The sequence below is a fragment of the Berghia stephanieae genome, unplaced genomic scaffold (assembly GCF_034508935.2).
Source record: "Berghia stephanieae isolate SIO BIC M18660-M18661 unplaced genomic scaffold, UCSD_Bste_1.3 scaffold428, whole genome shotgun sequence".
Taxonomy (NCBI): Eukaryota; Metazoa; Mollusca; class Gastropoda; order Nudibranchia; family Aeolidiidae; genus Berghia; species Berghia stephanieae.
Window position 1 is genome coordinate 1 of NW_027625600.1, and position 15,000 is coordinate 15,000.

The 15,000-nt window shown below is 39.3% G+C and overlaps 1 protein-coding gene and 1 pseudogene across 1 annotated transcript; both read left to right on the forward strand.

The window, feature by feature from the left end:
* Positions 1-2,447: 2,447 nt before the first annotated feature.
* On the forward strand, positions 2,448-6,399 carry LOC144961825 (SCAN domain-containing protein 3-like; annotated as a pseudogene).
* Positions 6,400-6,880: 481 nt separating this feature from the next.
* LOC144961826 (uncharacterized) lies at positions 6,881-11,193 on the forward strand. The gene is made up of 2 exons (XM_078894887.1): positions 6,881-7,374; positions 9,113-11,193. Exons 1-2 carry the CDS (start codon positions 6,972-6,974, stop codon positions 10,444-10,446), a joined length of 1,737 nt encoding a protein of 578 aa, XP_078751013.1. The 5' UTR covers positions 6,881-6,971; the 3' UTR covers positions 10,447-11,193.
* Positions 11,194-15,000: the final 3,807 nt, after the last annotated feature.

Here is a 15,000-nt window from a genome sequence, read left to right on the forward strand (position 1 = left end):
CTCTCTCCTCTCTCTCTCTCACACACTCTCTCTCACTCTCTCTCTCACTCACTCCTCTCTCTCTCTTCTCTCTCTTCTCTCTCTCTCACTCTCTCATTCTCTCTCTCTCTCTCCCTCCCTCTCTCTCTTTCTCTCTCTTTCTGTGTGCATGTTGTGTGTCTCTCTCTCTTTCTCTCTCTTTTCTCTCACCCTCTTTCTCCTCTCTCAAACTCTCTCTCTCTCTTTTTTCTCCCTCTTTCTCTCTCTCTAAAACTCTCTCTCCCTATCTCTCTATCTCTCTCTGGGTGTATGTGTGTGTGCGTGTGTCTGTTTGTGTGTCTGAGTCTCTCTGTCTCTTTCTCTCTATCCCAAACACACACACACATATAAACACACACCCTCTCTCTTTCTCTCCCCCCCCCCCCCTTCTCTCTATGAAAATGGAATTGAGGGGGGGGGGGGGGGGAAGAGGGGGGGGGGGGGGTAACACACATATTGTGTTGGGAATTCAAGTGGATGGACAGATGCACCAGAGATTTACAAATTGATAGAATATAAGTTAATGTATTCGTTACCTCACAATTCTTGTGCAATGGCACTGGGATAACTTCAAATCAAAGGGACGATACTAGTGCGGGGCGGTCCTTGGCAAGCTTAAGGACCACGGTCCTACGGTCCTTGGAAATGAAGACCGCAAGGACCGGTCCTAGGACCGGTCCTTTTCGACATTGAACATTCCTGAGAGACTGTTGGAAATTCGAACCGGTTTGACCTTTGAGAGCGTGGGATCGTTCATTCTTGAACCGTTAAAGACCGCTACACGATGAAAACCGTGGCCTACAGGAGTAAAACACACGGAGTAGTCACACTCATTTCAAATTGTAACCTAATTAGAGAAGAGGGGTGATGCCTTCTTTATTTGCTCACCGTACTTCATTGTTACTTCGATAATTTAATAAAATTTGAAATTTATCCCCATTAACGGAGATAATGGCATCGCCCAAGGCGTTGATCGAGTTGTTCGTGGCGTTGATACACACACGAAACTCCTACCCCCCCCCCCCCCCCCCCCCCCACACACACACACATTAGAGGGCAGCGAGCATTGAAGAGTAAGAGAGAGACATGAAGTTATAATAAGAGGGGGTGGATGAGGTGATAAGAGGGGTCGATGGTGACTTTTCGCCAGATCTAACAAACTCAGCTACCCATTCATTGCTGAGTAGACAGGGATTCAGAAAAAAATCGACTGCACCCGGGATCGATCTCTGGCCCTTTGCGTATAAAGAGAGTGCTCTATCAACTGAGCTATCGGGGTCCCCAAATATTCTATTGGACTTTTTTAAAATTCAGACGTTATAACTGGGTTTTTTGGAAGGAAGAAACTAATTAAACTCATATTATTTGATTAGTAAAAACACCAAACGAAATTTTAATATTATTGTATTATTTTAAATGACAACACTGCGATAGAAAGGAGTGGTGACAAGAGATGGACAAAAGAAAACAAAAAATCGGATTTGCTACTTGCTAGGTTCGACACACACACACACACACACACACACACACAAACACACACATCTTTTGTAGTCACATACATTTCAAACAATAACCCATTAGAGAAGAGGGTCATGCCTTCACCATAGATCATTGTCATTGCGATCATTATGGTGTAGTAAATTTTGAAATTTACCCCGTATAATGGAATCGTCCAAGGCGTGGGCCTCCTGTTCCCCCCATCTCACACACGAAAGGGCGGTTTGCGGAGTGGAGGTTGGTGGTCGTCTGCCTGTATGGTCGTCTGTGTCGTTTAGTGTATGGTAAAGGGGGGTGGGTGCGATTAATTAAGTGGGATGGGTGGTGATTGGTGGAAGATAGGCAACCGAAGCAACGAATCGCTGGGGAAGTAGTAGGCTATGGCGCGAGACCGTAGGACCGTGGTCCTTGCAAGGACCGCCCCGCACTAGTTGAAAGGTGATAAGAAGTGAGGACCGGCGCCGGTCTTCCCCTCTGGGACCGGTCTTCGGTTCACAGCTAAAAGACCGTCGGACCGCGGTCCAGACCGGTCTTCAGCGCGGCACTAGACGATACTCTCCCCCGAGATCAATCATAATATTGTGCTGTTTGAGATCTCGTGCAGTGAAGACTTGGTAATCACGTACCACTATAATATTTGACCCCTCGTCTCAAAACGCTATTATGTCAGAATGGATATTGATGCTGAAAAAAAAGAACTATTATTAGGCAAAACGATGACACTTGAGATTTTTTTTTAATTTCATTTTTTTTTTTTTTTTGGTGCGGCTATTTGATCTAGTCTGATAACCCAAATTGTTATGGGTCCATTGTTGTAATGGAAATACTCTCAAACCAAAGTAAAAATGTGTCCATTACAACAATCCTACATCGAGCCCATAAAAGCGTTCCGCTATTAGTCTTGCTAATATGTCAACATTGGATATAGAGGTATGACAAGGTTCCAGTCTGGCTCTGAGCGGCGTAGACTTGAGTCCTGTGAAAAGGTTCTCTACTCACATTATCTGACCGTGCTCATGTGCAAAATGAATATCTGCCCGGTAACAGTATTGTCTCTGTCAAAAAAAAAAAATCATAATATCGCCTAATAGGCACCATGTCTCATCCTCTATGTTAAGTGTTGCTGTTGGCTAGGTACGCCTTGTACAGCGCTTTGAGTATGTTTACTGGATATTTCTCTATATAAATGCCCAAGTTTTTGATTCTTTTATCGAAGAGTATGAAAAGTTTCATGAAGTACATAATAAAAATTTCATATTTCTGATCATTTAAATAAATGCTCATAGGGCCGTTTTAAGTGGTGGGTCACCTACTAGCAATTTTCTGTTTATAAGTTATCTAGGAATATGTAGAACAAAACTTCGTTATGTGAGTGTGTGTGTGTGTGTGTGTGTGTGTGTGTATGTGTGTGTGTGTATGTGTGTGATCATTTATATTCCGTAAGTTAAATAGGTTGGTAGAGAATACCGGTTTCATTAATTTGTGACTTACCTAATTTTTGTCGCGGTAAAGGTCGTGTCAGACATTGCAACTTCGGCAGTTTTTCTTATATCTGTGGTACCAGCTATCCAACCTATAATATTTATTCAGTTCTTTAACGATGTGCGTTGTCATTTAAATATTAAAGTCGTCTATAAAGGAAGTATTATTGGTGGACTCTTGGATATATATATATATATATATATATATATATATATATATATATATATATATATATATATATATGAAGAGTTTTTTTCCAAAATGCGACATACGCCATTTTCAGGGATTGAGAGAAGCGGCTCAGATTCACTTCATGGGTGATAAAGCTTTGCCCTTTCAAAAATATTTCCGTCCAAATCGCGACATAACTTTAATTAAACGTGTATTTAATTCTACTTTTTTTCCAAAACGAGATATAGGACTGCAATGTTTTATTCCAAAATGAGACATAACCAGAGCCAATCAAAGACCGTGAATGGTGTTAATATTGACCAGTCGTAATTCGTTATGTTTTTGGCCCGGAACTGGTATCATGGATGCGCCCATTGGCGTAGACCGTAGACAGGGTTGCTAGTTTGGCCTCCTGGTGGCCAAATTTGAGAAATTTGGCCTTTTCCCAACCCATTTGGCCTCCCAAAATTTGGTTTGGCCACTTGGCCTCCTGTGACTTACTTTTTGGCCTCCTCTAACTTTCCCCATTATATCGTTTTACTTTGGTACCGGTAAAACTTATTTTGTTTGGCTTCCGGAAAGCCTCACCGGCAATCTAAATTTCTAAATGCAACATGTGCTATCACCAGAGATTGCATTTGCTAATGCTTCTAAATATAGAATATCTGCTATTACGCAATCGCGTGGGTGCAAGGTTGCGTGGGTGGCATGAGCATCTGTCGAGACAACAAGAAGGTTAGTATTAGGTCAAGGTCTATACAAAGACAAGACCGAAAATTGGACGATGACGATGACGTTATGATGCCACCACCAATCAAATCTCTAGTCTGTCGTCACCACCGAATCTTTGTTGATCGGTGTTGTCTTTTGCTGAAGTAGATCTAGATAAGTATAGATCTAGAATCTAGTTTAGATTTCGATCAACACTGCATATTAAATGGATTTCACTGTTTTATTTCGGCGGAATATCTAATCTAGATTATTCGTGGATGATATTAAGACTTTATTTTGTGATGTGGTTAAGAATTGATTCGAATGCCCTCAGTCAATTTGCTCTTGATTTGTTGTGACGTCACCATGTGCGTGTGACTTAATCAGTGGTTCTGTATGCTGCAATTGTGAAAATTATCATAAGCTGATATTCTTTTATATTATTTTTGTTTGTGTGTTTTGAGTGTTTCAATTAGAGCTCTAAATGGAAGCGCTCCTATGACAGTGGAAGAAAATATTCTTCAGAGTGGGAGAAGGAGTTTCCTTGGATACGTAAGTCACCAGATGGACAAGAAAAAGCCTATTGCAAATTTTGTAAACGATCAATATTGCCTAAGAAATTCAATTTACAAAAACACGAAGGTTCGGATGAGCATAAAAGAGCTATACCGCACAACCAGGCACAACTAAATGTTATAAAGACCCCTAGAGAAAAAGGAGGGCCATCCCAAAACGAAAAGGAGAGGGACATCAAATTGTCAGTATTCGCAGCATGTCACACAGCCATAAGAGCAGTGGATCATTTCACAGACATGATAAATGAGATGAGAGACTTCACCACAGGCAAGCTGCGCCTTCATCGAACAAAATGTTCCTGTTTGATAAATAATGTCATTTCTCCTGCCTTAAAAATGGAATTGAAAAAGGCGATTCGAGGGAAAAAATTCGTCCTCATGATTGATGAATCAACGGACGTTAGTTGCCAAAAACTGTGATGTGTCACAACTTTTTTTTGGCATGAAAATAGAGGAGTTACAGATGATTTTGTTGGACTCATTCCAGTCATCGAAAGAAACGCAAGTACGCTTTTCACTGCTCTGGAGGAAGAGCTGGAAATGTATGATATGGGACTGGAAAATTGTATTGGTTTTGCCAGCGACGGTGCAAATGTCATGATAGGGTCTCAGAATAGTGTGTGGTCACGGATTAAAGAAAATCGCCTAACTGTGTTCAATTAAAGTGCATCTGTCACTCTTTGGCTCTATGCGTTCAGCACGCCTTTGAAAGAATGCCTTCAAATCTTGGCTTTTTGCTCAAAGAGATACCAAATTGGTTTTCACACAGCTCCCTCCGAAGGGAATCCTTCACAAAAATCTTTGACACCATTAACATCGACAATGAAAGAGAAAGCGGCAAATCGCATCCAACGCCATTCGCCAAAACTTCGCAGACACGATGGCTGGTCAGGGGAAGGTGTTATATAACACCCTCGTGAACTGGGATGAACTTGTAGGTTATTTCACCATTGCTGAAATTGAGGCTAAGAGTGACTGTCGGTTCAAAGCCAGGCTTATAAAAGAAATGCTACAGGACAAGATCAATCGATTATTGTTTGAATTTGTTACACCTGTGGTACACGAGTTCGAACGAGTAAATGCCATGTTTCAGACAAGTTCTGCGGACCCCCATACCCTCATGATGGAGATAGACATGTTTTATTAAAGCTTGAAACGACGCCTGTACAATGAAGATGGCAGTAAAAAAACTGTAGAGGAGAGTGACCTGGGCTGTAAATTTGAAACATCGTGTGAAGATTACATAGAAAATGTTGAGCAACAGCAGATTGACATCGAAAAGCAGAAAATCGTAAACACAAAAATACGTTGTCACAACATGCTCGAAGCAGCTTTGCAACAGGTTGAAAAGAGACTGCCTCCTTCCATGAATATTTTTGCGGGATTGAGCTATTTGAGTCCAAAGATCATCTTAAGCCAAACCGACAGAGTGAAATTTAAGGATCTTCCATTCCAACATTTAATGGGCGATGTAAACTTGCTCGAGCAGCAATACCGCAAAATCATCATCAAGGACTGGAATGATGAGCCAGTATTCAAGGACGGATTGCCAACAGCAGACACTGTTAAATTCTGGGAAGGAGTGATCAAAGCAAATGGATTCCAGGAACTCGCAGTTTATGCGTTGAATTGCCTTATCACACCAATCAGCAATGCAAGCATCGAGAGAGTATTCTCAGTAGTGAATGTCACCAAAACCAAACCCAGGAATAGGCTCAATGTACACTCTTTGGACTCGATTATCCGCGTAAAGGCCCATCTATTTTTCAAAAAGCAATGTTGTGTGGATTTCCAAGTTACGAAAGAAGTGATTGATTTGTTTACAGCTGCCATGTACAACCAGAACGAAGAGTGTTCTTCGGGATCGAGCACATTTACTGGTAGTAGTGAAGAAAATTCAGAGGCCGCAATAATGGATTTTGGTTCGTTGAAACGAGCCTGTTGAATTCATTTTAATTTGTAAAAAGGTTACTTTTGTTGAGGAGTTCTCCAGGTGTGTAGACCTCTAGAATGAACTTTTATTTCCATCGTGATAATTCGGTTGTATGTGACATTTTCTCTGAGTCTCAAGTCAATTATTCGTTATTTTTTCGTTGCGCTGATGACAACTTAGGAATGTGACCTATGATGTTGTTTAAGTTTAAAAGGAACAATTCAACGATATCAACAAATGTACAGAATCTAGTGACAAATTGCAATGGTGAAATGGTGTTTTGATTAAGGTGAGTACAGCGAGTCTTCCTTTAAATTAATTTTCTTTTTTCTTCTTCAAAAATGGGGGAAATAAATTGTTTAACAAATCTAAAGAGTTTTCGCGAGGCTAAGGAGGGTTTGGTGGTATTTGGCCTCCTGTCGAGGAATCTGGCCTCCTGCTGTAGCTAGTTTGGCCTCTTACTCAAAAATGATCTGGCAACCCTGACCGTAGATAACCATTCACTCGTTCAACTTCGTACCGCTAACACCATTAACATACATTTTTAACCGCTCCTAACTTCGACTATTCAATTTTGAGAGACAATGGAAGTTTTTGATAACATAAACGAAACTGCACAGCGGACAGACCGAGGGAGGAAAAGGAAAGAAACAGCTAGGGCATACAAGACAGTAGGCAAGATGAGACGGGCCAATGGAGGCTACATTCCGACTGTTTCTTGCAACCACGTTTCAACTCCTTTGTGTTGTGCAGATCAGCTGAAGCCAGAGTCACTCGTCCAAATGTTCGAGACATTTTGCTCCCAGAGCAGCCATGCTGACCAAAACAGCATGTTGATATCCTTGATGGACGTGTCAGCTCCTTCAAGGGCCAGGATCGATGAAACAGAGAGGAAAAGAGGCCGTGATGTTACCATCAAATACAATGTGGTCACCTCAACAAGCGGGAGATTGCCTGTATGCAAAGCATCCTTCATGTCCATCCTCAGTAAGTTGTCATTTCCTTTTTTATTATAATATTATCGAATTGCAAAGGCTCTCTCATTCAGTTATCTTACTTTGACTTTGATCCGTATCCAACATCAAACACTCTAACTCAACTCTAACCTATTTTTCTTTGTTCTCACTCAACTTGGATCTAGTGCCCACTCTTTCTTCTGTTCCACTGTTTTAATTATTCTTTTTGCTGATTTATTGCCTAGTGCATCACTATTTATGTTATGATAATGATTACGCTATTTTCGTATTGATCACTTAGACTTAGTCTTAGTTAAAGTGAAAGTAGAAAGAAAATTAAATAGAGCTTAGGACATGTAACGTCTTCATTATTTATAATGAACATAGAGTAAAGCCATGTAATGTAGGAAGGTGAGTACTAAGTCCTGCCATCGAGATGAGTGCATTGTTTATAGATAGTATGCAGATGACGTCACTCGGGCCTTTGTTATTGTTTTTGCCATCCGCGTTTGTGAGTTGTTCTCACTAAACTGTATTAACCAGACTATAAAAGTTCATGGTTACACAGAGTTTGTGTGTTGGTCCGTTATACTTCCGGATGGCAATGTTGTGAACTCCTTGGCCAAGCGCATTCTATCTATAAAATACCATAAAAATCATTTCATGGTATGGGGGGGGGGGGGGGGGGGGGGGGGGGGGGGGGGGGGGTATACTTTTTTATTGCTGTTGTGAGTGGACATTCACACCACGTGGCATGAATGAATATTTATTTTTATATCTCACCTTGTGTAGTTTGGACCACTGATATGAAGAAGAATCATGTTCATAATAGTAATAGTAGTAGATAAAGATTTGTTAACAAAAATGAAGTGCTAATAGTAATAGTCTTAATGTTTTCATGATGCTACAGTTTTCAAGGTAATAACTGGTAACAAATTTAGGATTACTTGTTAAAAATTTGTTACAAATTGCGGACAAAAATTAAACAGCACCTTTTGCTAATAAATTAAAGAAATGATGTCGAGGAGAGACAACCAGAAATAAAATCGTGGAGCGACGATCAGAGACCGCAACACTATGCAGAAAGCGATGGAAACTACAGTCGTATTGTGACTAACGTTGAGATTGTAGTCAGAATGAAATAAGCGCTCACAGCTCTATGATTAAAGAGCATTGACAAAGCTATTAAAAAAGCTTTTGAGAGGTCATTGTGAAGTCAAAAATTGTTTATTTTTCTAAAAGTCGCCATTTTTTTTCATAATAAAGTATAAAGATAGACACACATTTAAGGAAGGTAGCATGTGTGCCATATTGCATGAAGATTTGAGGGGACACAATAGCTTATCCTTAACTTAATTAAAATTCCCTTCACAATTGGCATACAGCTTAAGGAGGCTGCTTGGGGGGGGGGGGGGTGTCTTTACAGTAAATGAGTACCTAATTTAATTTTCACTTAAGTTTCTGCAGCCCCGTGGCGCAATCCATCATCTCATAGTTCATTGGTTTACTACCTATCTGTGGTTTTAGTCGTTTGTTATTGTCTTTTTTTTTATTGTTTACTTTTTTTTGTTCTCACAAGCTAGATTTTAAAAATGCTTTTTCTGTTTTGAATTTTGATTTTATTATTCGTGTCTAAGGAAAAGTTGTGGGGGATTGAAGCTTGTGTGTGTAGGCATCTATAACATTATAATTTCTCTTGCTTGATACTTTCTTCATATACCCCTTTATCTCAATGTAACATCTTTCCTCTATTTTTTATATCCTTACAGATGTCAAGAAGGATCGTCTCAGTCGTCTTGCAAATAATTTCCTTAAGGAAGGCGCACCGAGAAAAGAGCGTCGCGGTGGCAGCAGACAAACCCCAGAGATGGTTGAGTTTAAAGAGTTAATCGTTTCTCATATTGAAACATTCACGTGCAGAGCCAGCCATTATGCACGTCGTGGAGCTCCTGGACGGAAGTATCTACCCAGTGACATGAATGTTGCCAAGATGCGCCAACTCTTTAATGAGCAGAATCATCGACAGGCTTCCTATGCCTTATATTATTCAATATTTTTGCATCGATTCAATCTGGCTTTTGGGCACCCGGCCAAGGATATATGCAGTGATTGTCTGCGATTCCGGATTCAGTTGCGCCAAGATTTACCTGAAGCACAAAAGCGAGCAAAGGCAGTCGCTTTTTTGCTTCATAGGCGACGTGCCAGGAAATTTTATGACTTAATGGACAACGTTGACGATTCATTAACACTATGTTTTGATGTAATGGAGAACCTTGTTCTCCCTAAAACTTCGATTGGACAGGCGTATTATTCACGTCAGCTATATATGTATGTTTTTGCTGTCGTGCGTCATGAAGGACGAGGACAGTCTGTTCCATTAAGGAATGTTTTCCTTTATACGTGGATGGAGACACAGAATAAAAAAGACTCAAATGTCATTGCATCCGCAGTTGAGCATGCTTTAACTGGTTTCGGTGAAAGCTTTCAGGGCAGGAAAGTCAGATTATTTTCTGACTCGTGTTTTGGACAAAACAAAAATTTCAGTATGGTGTCGATGCTGCACTCATTCAGGAAACGACATATTCCAAATAGTTCTGTTCAATATTTTTTTCCAATTCGTGGCCACAGTTATCTGCCAGCTGACAGGGTATTCGGACGTATTGAGCAGGACATCAGGAAAAAAGCTCTTATTTTGCTGCCATCCGAATACATTGACATCTTAAAAAGACATGGCACTGTTTTTCAGTATGGAAAGGATTGGTTTGTGAAGGACTATAAAAAAGAAGTGGCGTCGTTTTTAAAGACTCAAAAGGGCTTCAGAGTGAGTGATGCCAGGGTGTTACAATTTAACAATGATAAAGTTGGCTTTAAGTCAGTGTATGAGGGACCATTTTGTGAACATTCGATTCTGAAGAAGGGGAAGCGTTGGGTTGACTTTGTCCCTGAGGTGATTGGAGATATTTCTTGTGTGAAAGAAGAAAAGAAGACGGACGTTTGCAATTTATTGGACAGTCTTGGTGTCAGTAATGATGTCAGGGCACAGTATGATAGTTGGCTCCTATCAACTTCTGTTACAGAGGATCCAGAATCTGATGAAGATTAGATTTACTGTGTTTATATAATTTTTTATTCCCTTTTCCATATCCATTGTTTTTATGAGTCTTATGCTTTGTGTCCTGTATGGTGTTTTTTTTAATGGCTGTTTACACCAGACCATTTAATTATTCAATCAGTTTTGGTTGGCTTAAGTTTTCCTTTGGGTATTTTTGTCATATTTCATACATTTAATGCCTACCTGTCTGACTACATACTTAAATCTTGTGATTATGTCCCTCTCTGTGGATTGACAGGTCTTTTTTTTTAATGGATTGCTATTCGACACCCGAAACTCAGGTGTATCTTTTCACCAGGTTATTCGACACCCAAAGTCTCACATGCGCATGTTGAGAGTTAGCTATCCTCAACAACACGTGAATTTATCAGCACGAAAATTTTGGGTTTTGAATTACGTTCCCTTTTTTTAATTGCTGTTGACACCAGGCTATTCTTTTAAATTTAATTAATCCATCAGTTTTGTTTTCTAGAGTTTTTTTTTTTTTTTTTTTTTTTTTTTTTGGGGGGGGGGGGGGGGGGGGGTATTTAGCATAGTATTTTTTTTTCAATCAGTTTTTATTCCCTAAAGTTTCGCATCTTTCATAAATTGTCTATTTACTGTTGGACTTAGAATTCATACATTTTTTTGTTGCTTATTTAACTTTAAGCTGAGCTTTTGATACACCCCAGTTTTAATTCAGCTTACTGGCAATGGAACTGCTTTTCTCCTTATTTGCATGAAGGCAGGGATTTTTTGGCTCTTTCTATTTTAAAAAGTGGTTTGGATGTGTAGTCATGTTTTCTGCTTAACATTTTTTTTTTATGGTGGGGGGGGGGGGGGGGGGGGGGATGTTCAGGGGTTTTGTTTGAGAAGTCCCGTATTTTTTGCAAGTACCACACGTTTGATATTGTATCATTTTTAATTTTCAGTAGGATTATTTTTTTTACTTTGGTTGATTTTCCCCATCATGTAGTTGATGTGGACTTTGACATGTTTTTTATCTGTTTCAAATGTTTTGATGTCATTAAATTTATAAAATATATTTTTGAGTTATTTTTGTTTTCTTTTCATGCACATTGTCTTGTGACTGCATTATGCAATAGAGAATGCTTATGCTGAAGAGGAAACTTACATTGGTGTTCTCATTTATACCCTTCTGTATCTTAATATTAAGAGGAGTGTAAGTGGATTTACTGTTAGTGTATGTTGTATTTTCAGCTTAATCAACTTCCTTTGCATTTAATTGACTGCTGGCTATATTACTTTGGTAGACTCCCAACAGAGTTATAACCAGGAGTCTATAGAAAAGTGCCAGAAGACAATAGAGAATAAAAATTTTTTTTTTTCGCGGCGGTGGTGGGGTTTGAACCTGCGACCTTATTGGTACGACAACTCCGCCTGGAGTTATTCTCTATTGTCTTCTGGCACTTTTCTACTCACTTCATATCTTGTTGTTACCAACATAAGTGCCTGCTCCACTCACTTTTCTGAATTAAAAATTCACCCCATACACCGGAGCATACTCAATGTCTCAATCGTTTCTATGTTATATGTTTGTGATGAGAATATTGGCTATTAAGCTTAACTGCTGGTCAAAATTACTTTGCGATGGTGGCGAACGAATCGGCGATCTCAAGAAGTGGGTGAGAGAGGGATCTAGAAATGACTTTGGGTTTGAAACGAATATTTTTGTGTTCGTGGATAGCTCACACGGTAGAGCCACGCTCTCACCTGCCAGGCGGAGTTGTCGTACCAATAAGGTCGCAGGTTCAAACCCCACCACCGCCGCGAAAAAAAAAAAAAAAAAAAAAAAAAATTTTTTATTCTCTATTGTCTTCTGGTACTTTTCTACTCACTTCATATCTTGTTGTTACCAACATAAGTGCCTGCTCCACTCACTTTTCTGAATTAAAAATTCAACCAGGAGTCTGGGCTTTTGTGAGGCCTTGCACAGGTTTCGTCTTTCTATTTCTAGTAAATTGTGTTACTATTCACCTACTTTTTCCCCTGGCGCTTATGACCTAAAGAGCCAGTACCCATTAAACATTCATAACCTAACAAGTACCCTGGTGCTTATGACTGAAGGGGTAGGAAGCATTGCAACTGTTAGGATATGACTGCTGTTTCCATCGCTTTCTGTGAGAGTGACTGCGATGCGACTTGAGCTTCTCCAGAAACTCAAGTCGCATCGCAGTTACTGATCTCTTGATGGAACCGACAGTCATATCCTGACAACAGTCGTACGTTAGGTCGACTTGAAATTGGCCCTCACAGTTCACAGTTTGTGGGTTAAATTTCCTAGAGCAATATGGAACAATTAACTACAATACGTATGTTTATGATTGGTCTTGGGTTAATTTTCATCCAGTGACTGTACTTAAACTGGTTATCGAAACTAGTCTGCGGGAGTTGGTTGGGTGCTACTGGTAGGCCCTCCTTTTCTCCTGATCTATCACTACCATCTTGCTGTTCTGTGCTATATCAGACGATTTTGTGGCATTTCTTGGCTCTTGATAGGACTTTTGTTGAATATTACAAAGCCCTGGCGCTTATAGGACTTAAGAGTGTTGCAAGCGCTGTTAAACATTCCAAAACAAAAACAATTTCCTCCCTCTTCTTGTAGAGGGAACTTAACAGCATAAATTGCTTGCTATCATTTAGCCAGGACTCTAGTCTATGGTAGAGTACAAATTGCTGGATTAGATCCATCTAACCATTTGCTGACTCCAGACTGACAAGGGTCCAGAAAAAAAACCTATGCTATGCTGTGTCAAACCAGGATGACCAATTTAGCCTGACAAGTAATTTATATTTTGTCGCTATCTTTTGCCAATAAGCAATTTTTTGTTGCCCCATATTTCCTATGGCTGCTTTACCACTGTCATGAGAGTAGATTTCATCTAATGATCAAATAGCTTAGCTTGCATTCTTTGGTTAGAGAAGAAACTTCTGTGTCTGCCCAAGGCATCAAGAATACTGAGAGTTGCCATTAGTGTGTAGGCTTATAGCACATACTTTGCTTGGGTGTAAATCTGTATTTCTGTCTTACTTACACCAACATCTTGAGAGTGACTACATCCATTTTGATCAAAATTGGATATGTCTCACTTTGGCACAAATCTGTTGGGTGGATATGTCTCATTTTGGAGAAAAAGTGAAATTATAAATCATAACAAAGTACATTTTAAAAAAAGATAGATTTAAAAAAAAAATTATGTTCTGATGTTGAGCAAGAGGATAACTGTTTCAATTAATCAAATTATGTAATCTGCGTTGTCTACTGGTCAAAAATTTAAATGTCAAATATCTCAAAACAGGAATTTGACTTATGTCTCACTTTGGAAACAAACTCTTCATATATATATATATATATATATATATATATATATATATATATAATGTAAATTTTCACTCACATTTTTTGCCGAGACGACTCGTTTCTGTGTTTTTTACACTTCTTCAGTCGGCATAATCCATTTTGTAATGTCCGTAGAAAACTCCAAACTAAAGTTGTTTCGCTGTGTAGTGGTGATTAGTTTTGATGTGTATTGTGATGTGCTCTCATGTTTATATTATGAGTGTGTGTGTAATATCACACACACATGTACACACAACACACAACACACCTACACGCACACACACACACACATAAAAACACACACACACACACACACTCATAATATAAACTTTAAACCGGAACCACTTCAAGAAACAACAACAGTCAACAAAACAACTCAGTCCTGACGATGGCAAATTAAGCCTGAAACATTAATGTAGACTGTCTCAAACATTGTGGTAAATATTTTAAATAATAATAATTCGCTCCATTACTGCTTGTCGAGCACTTTTCGTACCATATTTGTATCAAACACAATTCAATATATATATATATATATATATATATATATATATATATATATATATATATATATATATATATATATATATATATATTAAGAGAGAGAGAGAGAGAGAAGAGAGAGAGAGAGAGAGAGAGAGAGAGAGAGAAGAGAGAGAGAGAGAGAGAGAGAGAGAGATGTGAGGGGGAGGGGGTGGAGAAATCAGGGCAGGGTGCAAATATATTTCTATTTCGTCTATTGGCCAGGTAGGAAAGTGTTTGAAAGGGCTTCACTCAGACCTTAAAAGTCTATAGATAGAATGCGCTTGGCCAAGGAGTTCACAACATTGCCATCCGGAAGTATAACGGACCAACACACAAACTCTGTGTAACCATGAACATTTATAGTCTAGATAATACAGTTTAGTGAGAACAACTCACAAACGCGAATGGCAAAAACAATAACAAATGCCTGAGTGACGTCATCTGCATACTATCTATACAGTAAATCTGTTTGGATAAGAGAACATGTGCTCTGGAAAATGTCAACAGGAGATAATTCGAGAAGCCCTATTACGCAGGATTCTCATTGTTGGGTTTCATTAAATGGCCCCAGAGCCCTCTGTAATTTTGTCCCTATTACATTTCACTTTGTAAACATGTTGGATAACAGGACAGAGAAAACAGGCAAAAGCAAATAGATTAGAAAAAGCGATGAGAGAAAA

Excerpts from the sequence above, each read along its gene's own strand:
- LOC144961826 (XM_078894887.1), top strand. The coding sequence starts at position 6,972 with ATGGAAGTTTTTGATAACATAAACGAAACTGCACAGCGGACAGACCGA. Across the intron at positions 7,375-9,112 it reads ATCCTTCATGTCCATCCTCA|ATGTCAAGAAGGATCGTCTC; the intron begins GTAAGTTGTCAT and ends ATATCCTTACAG.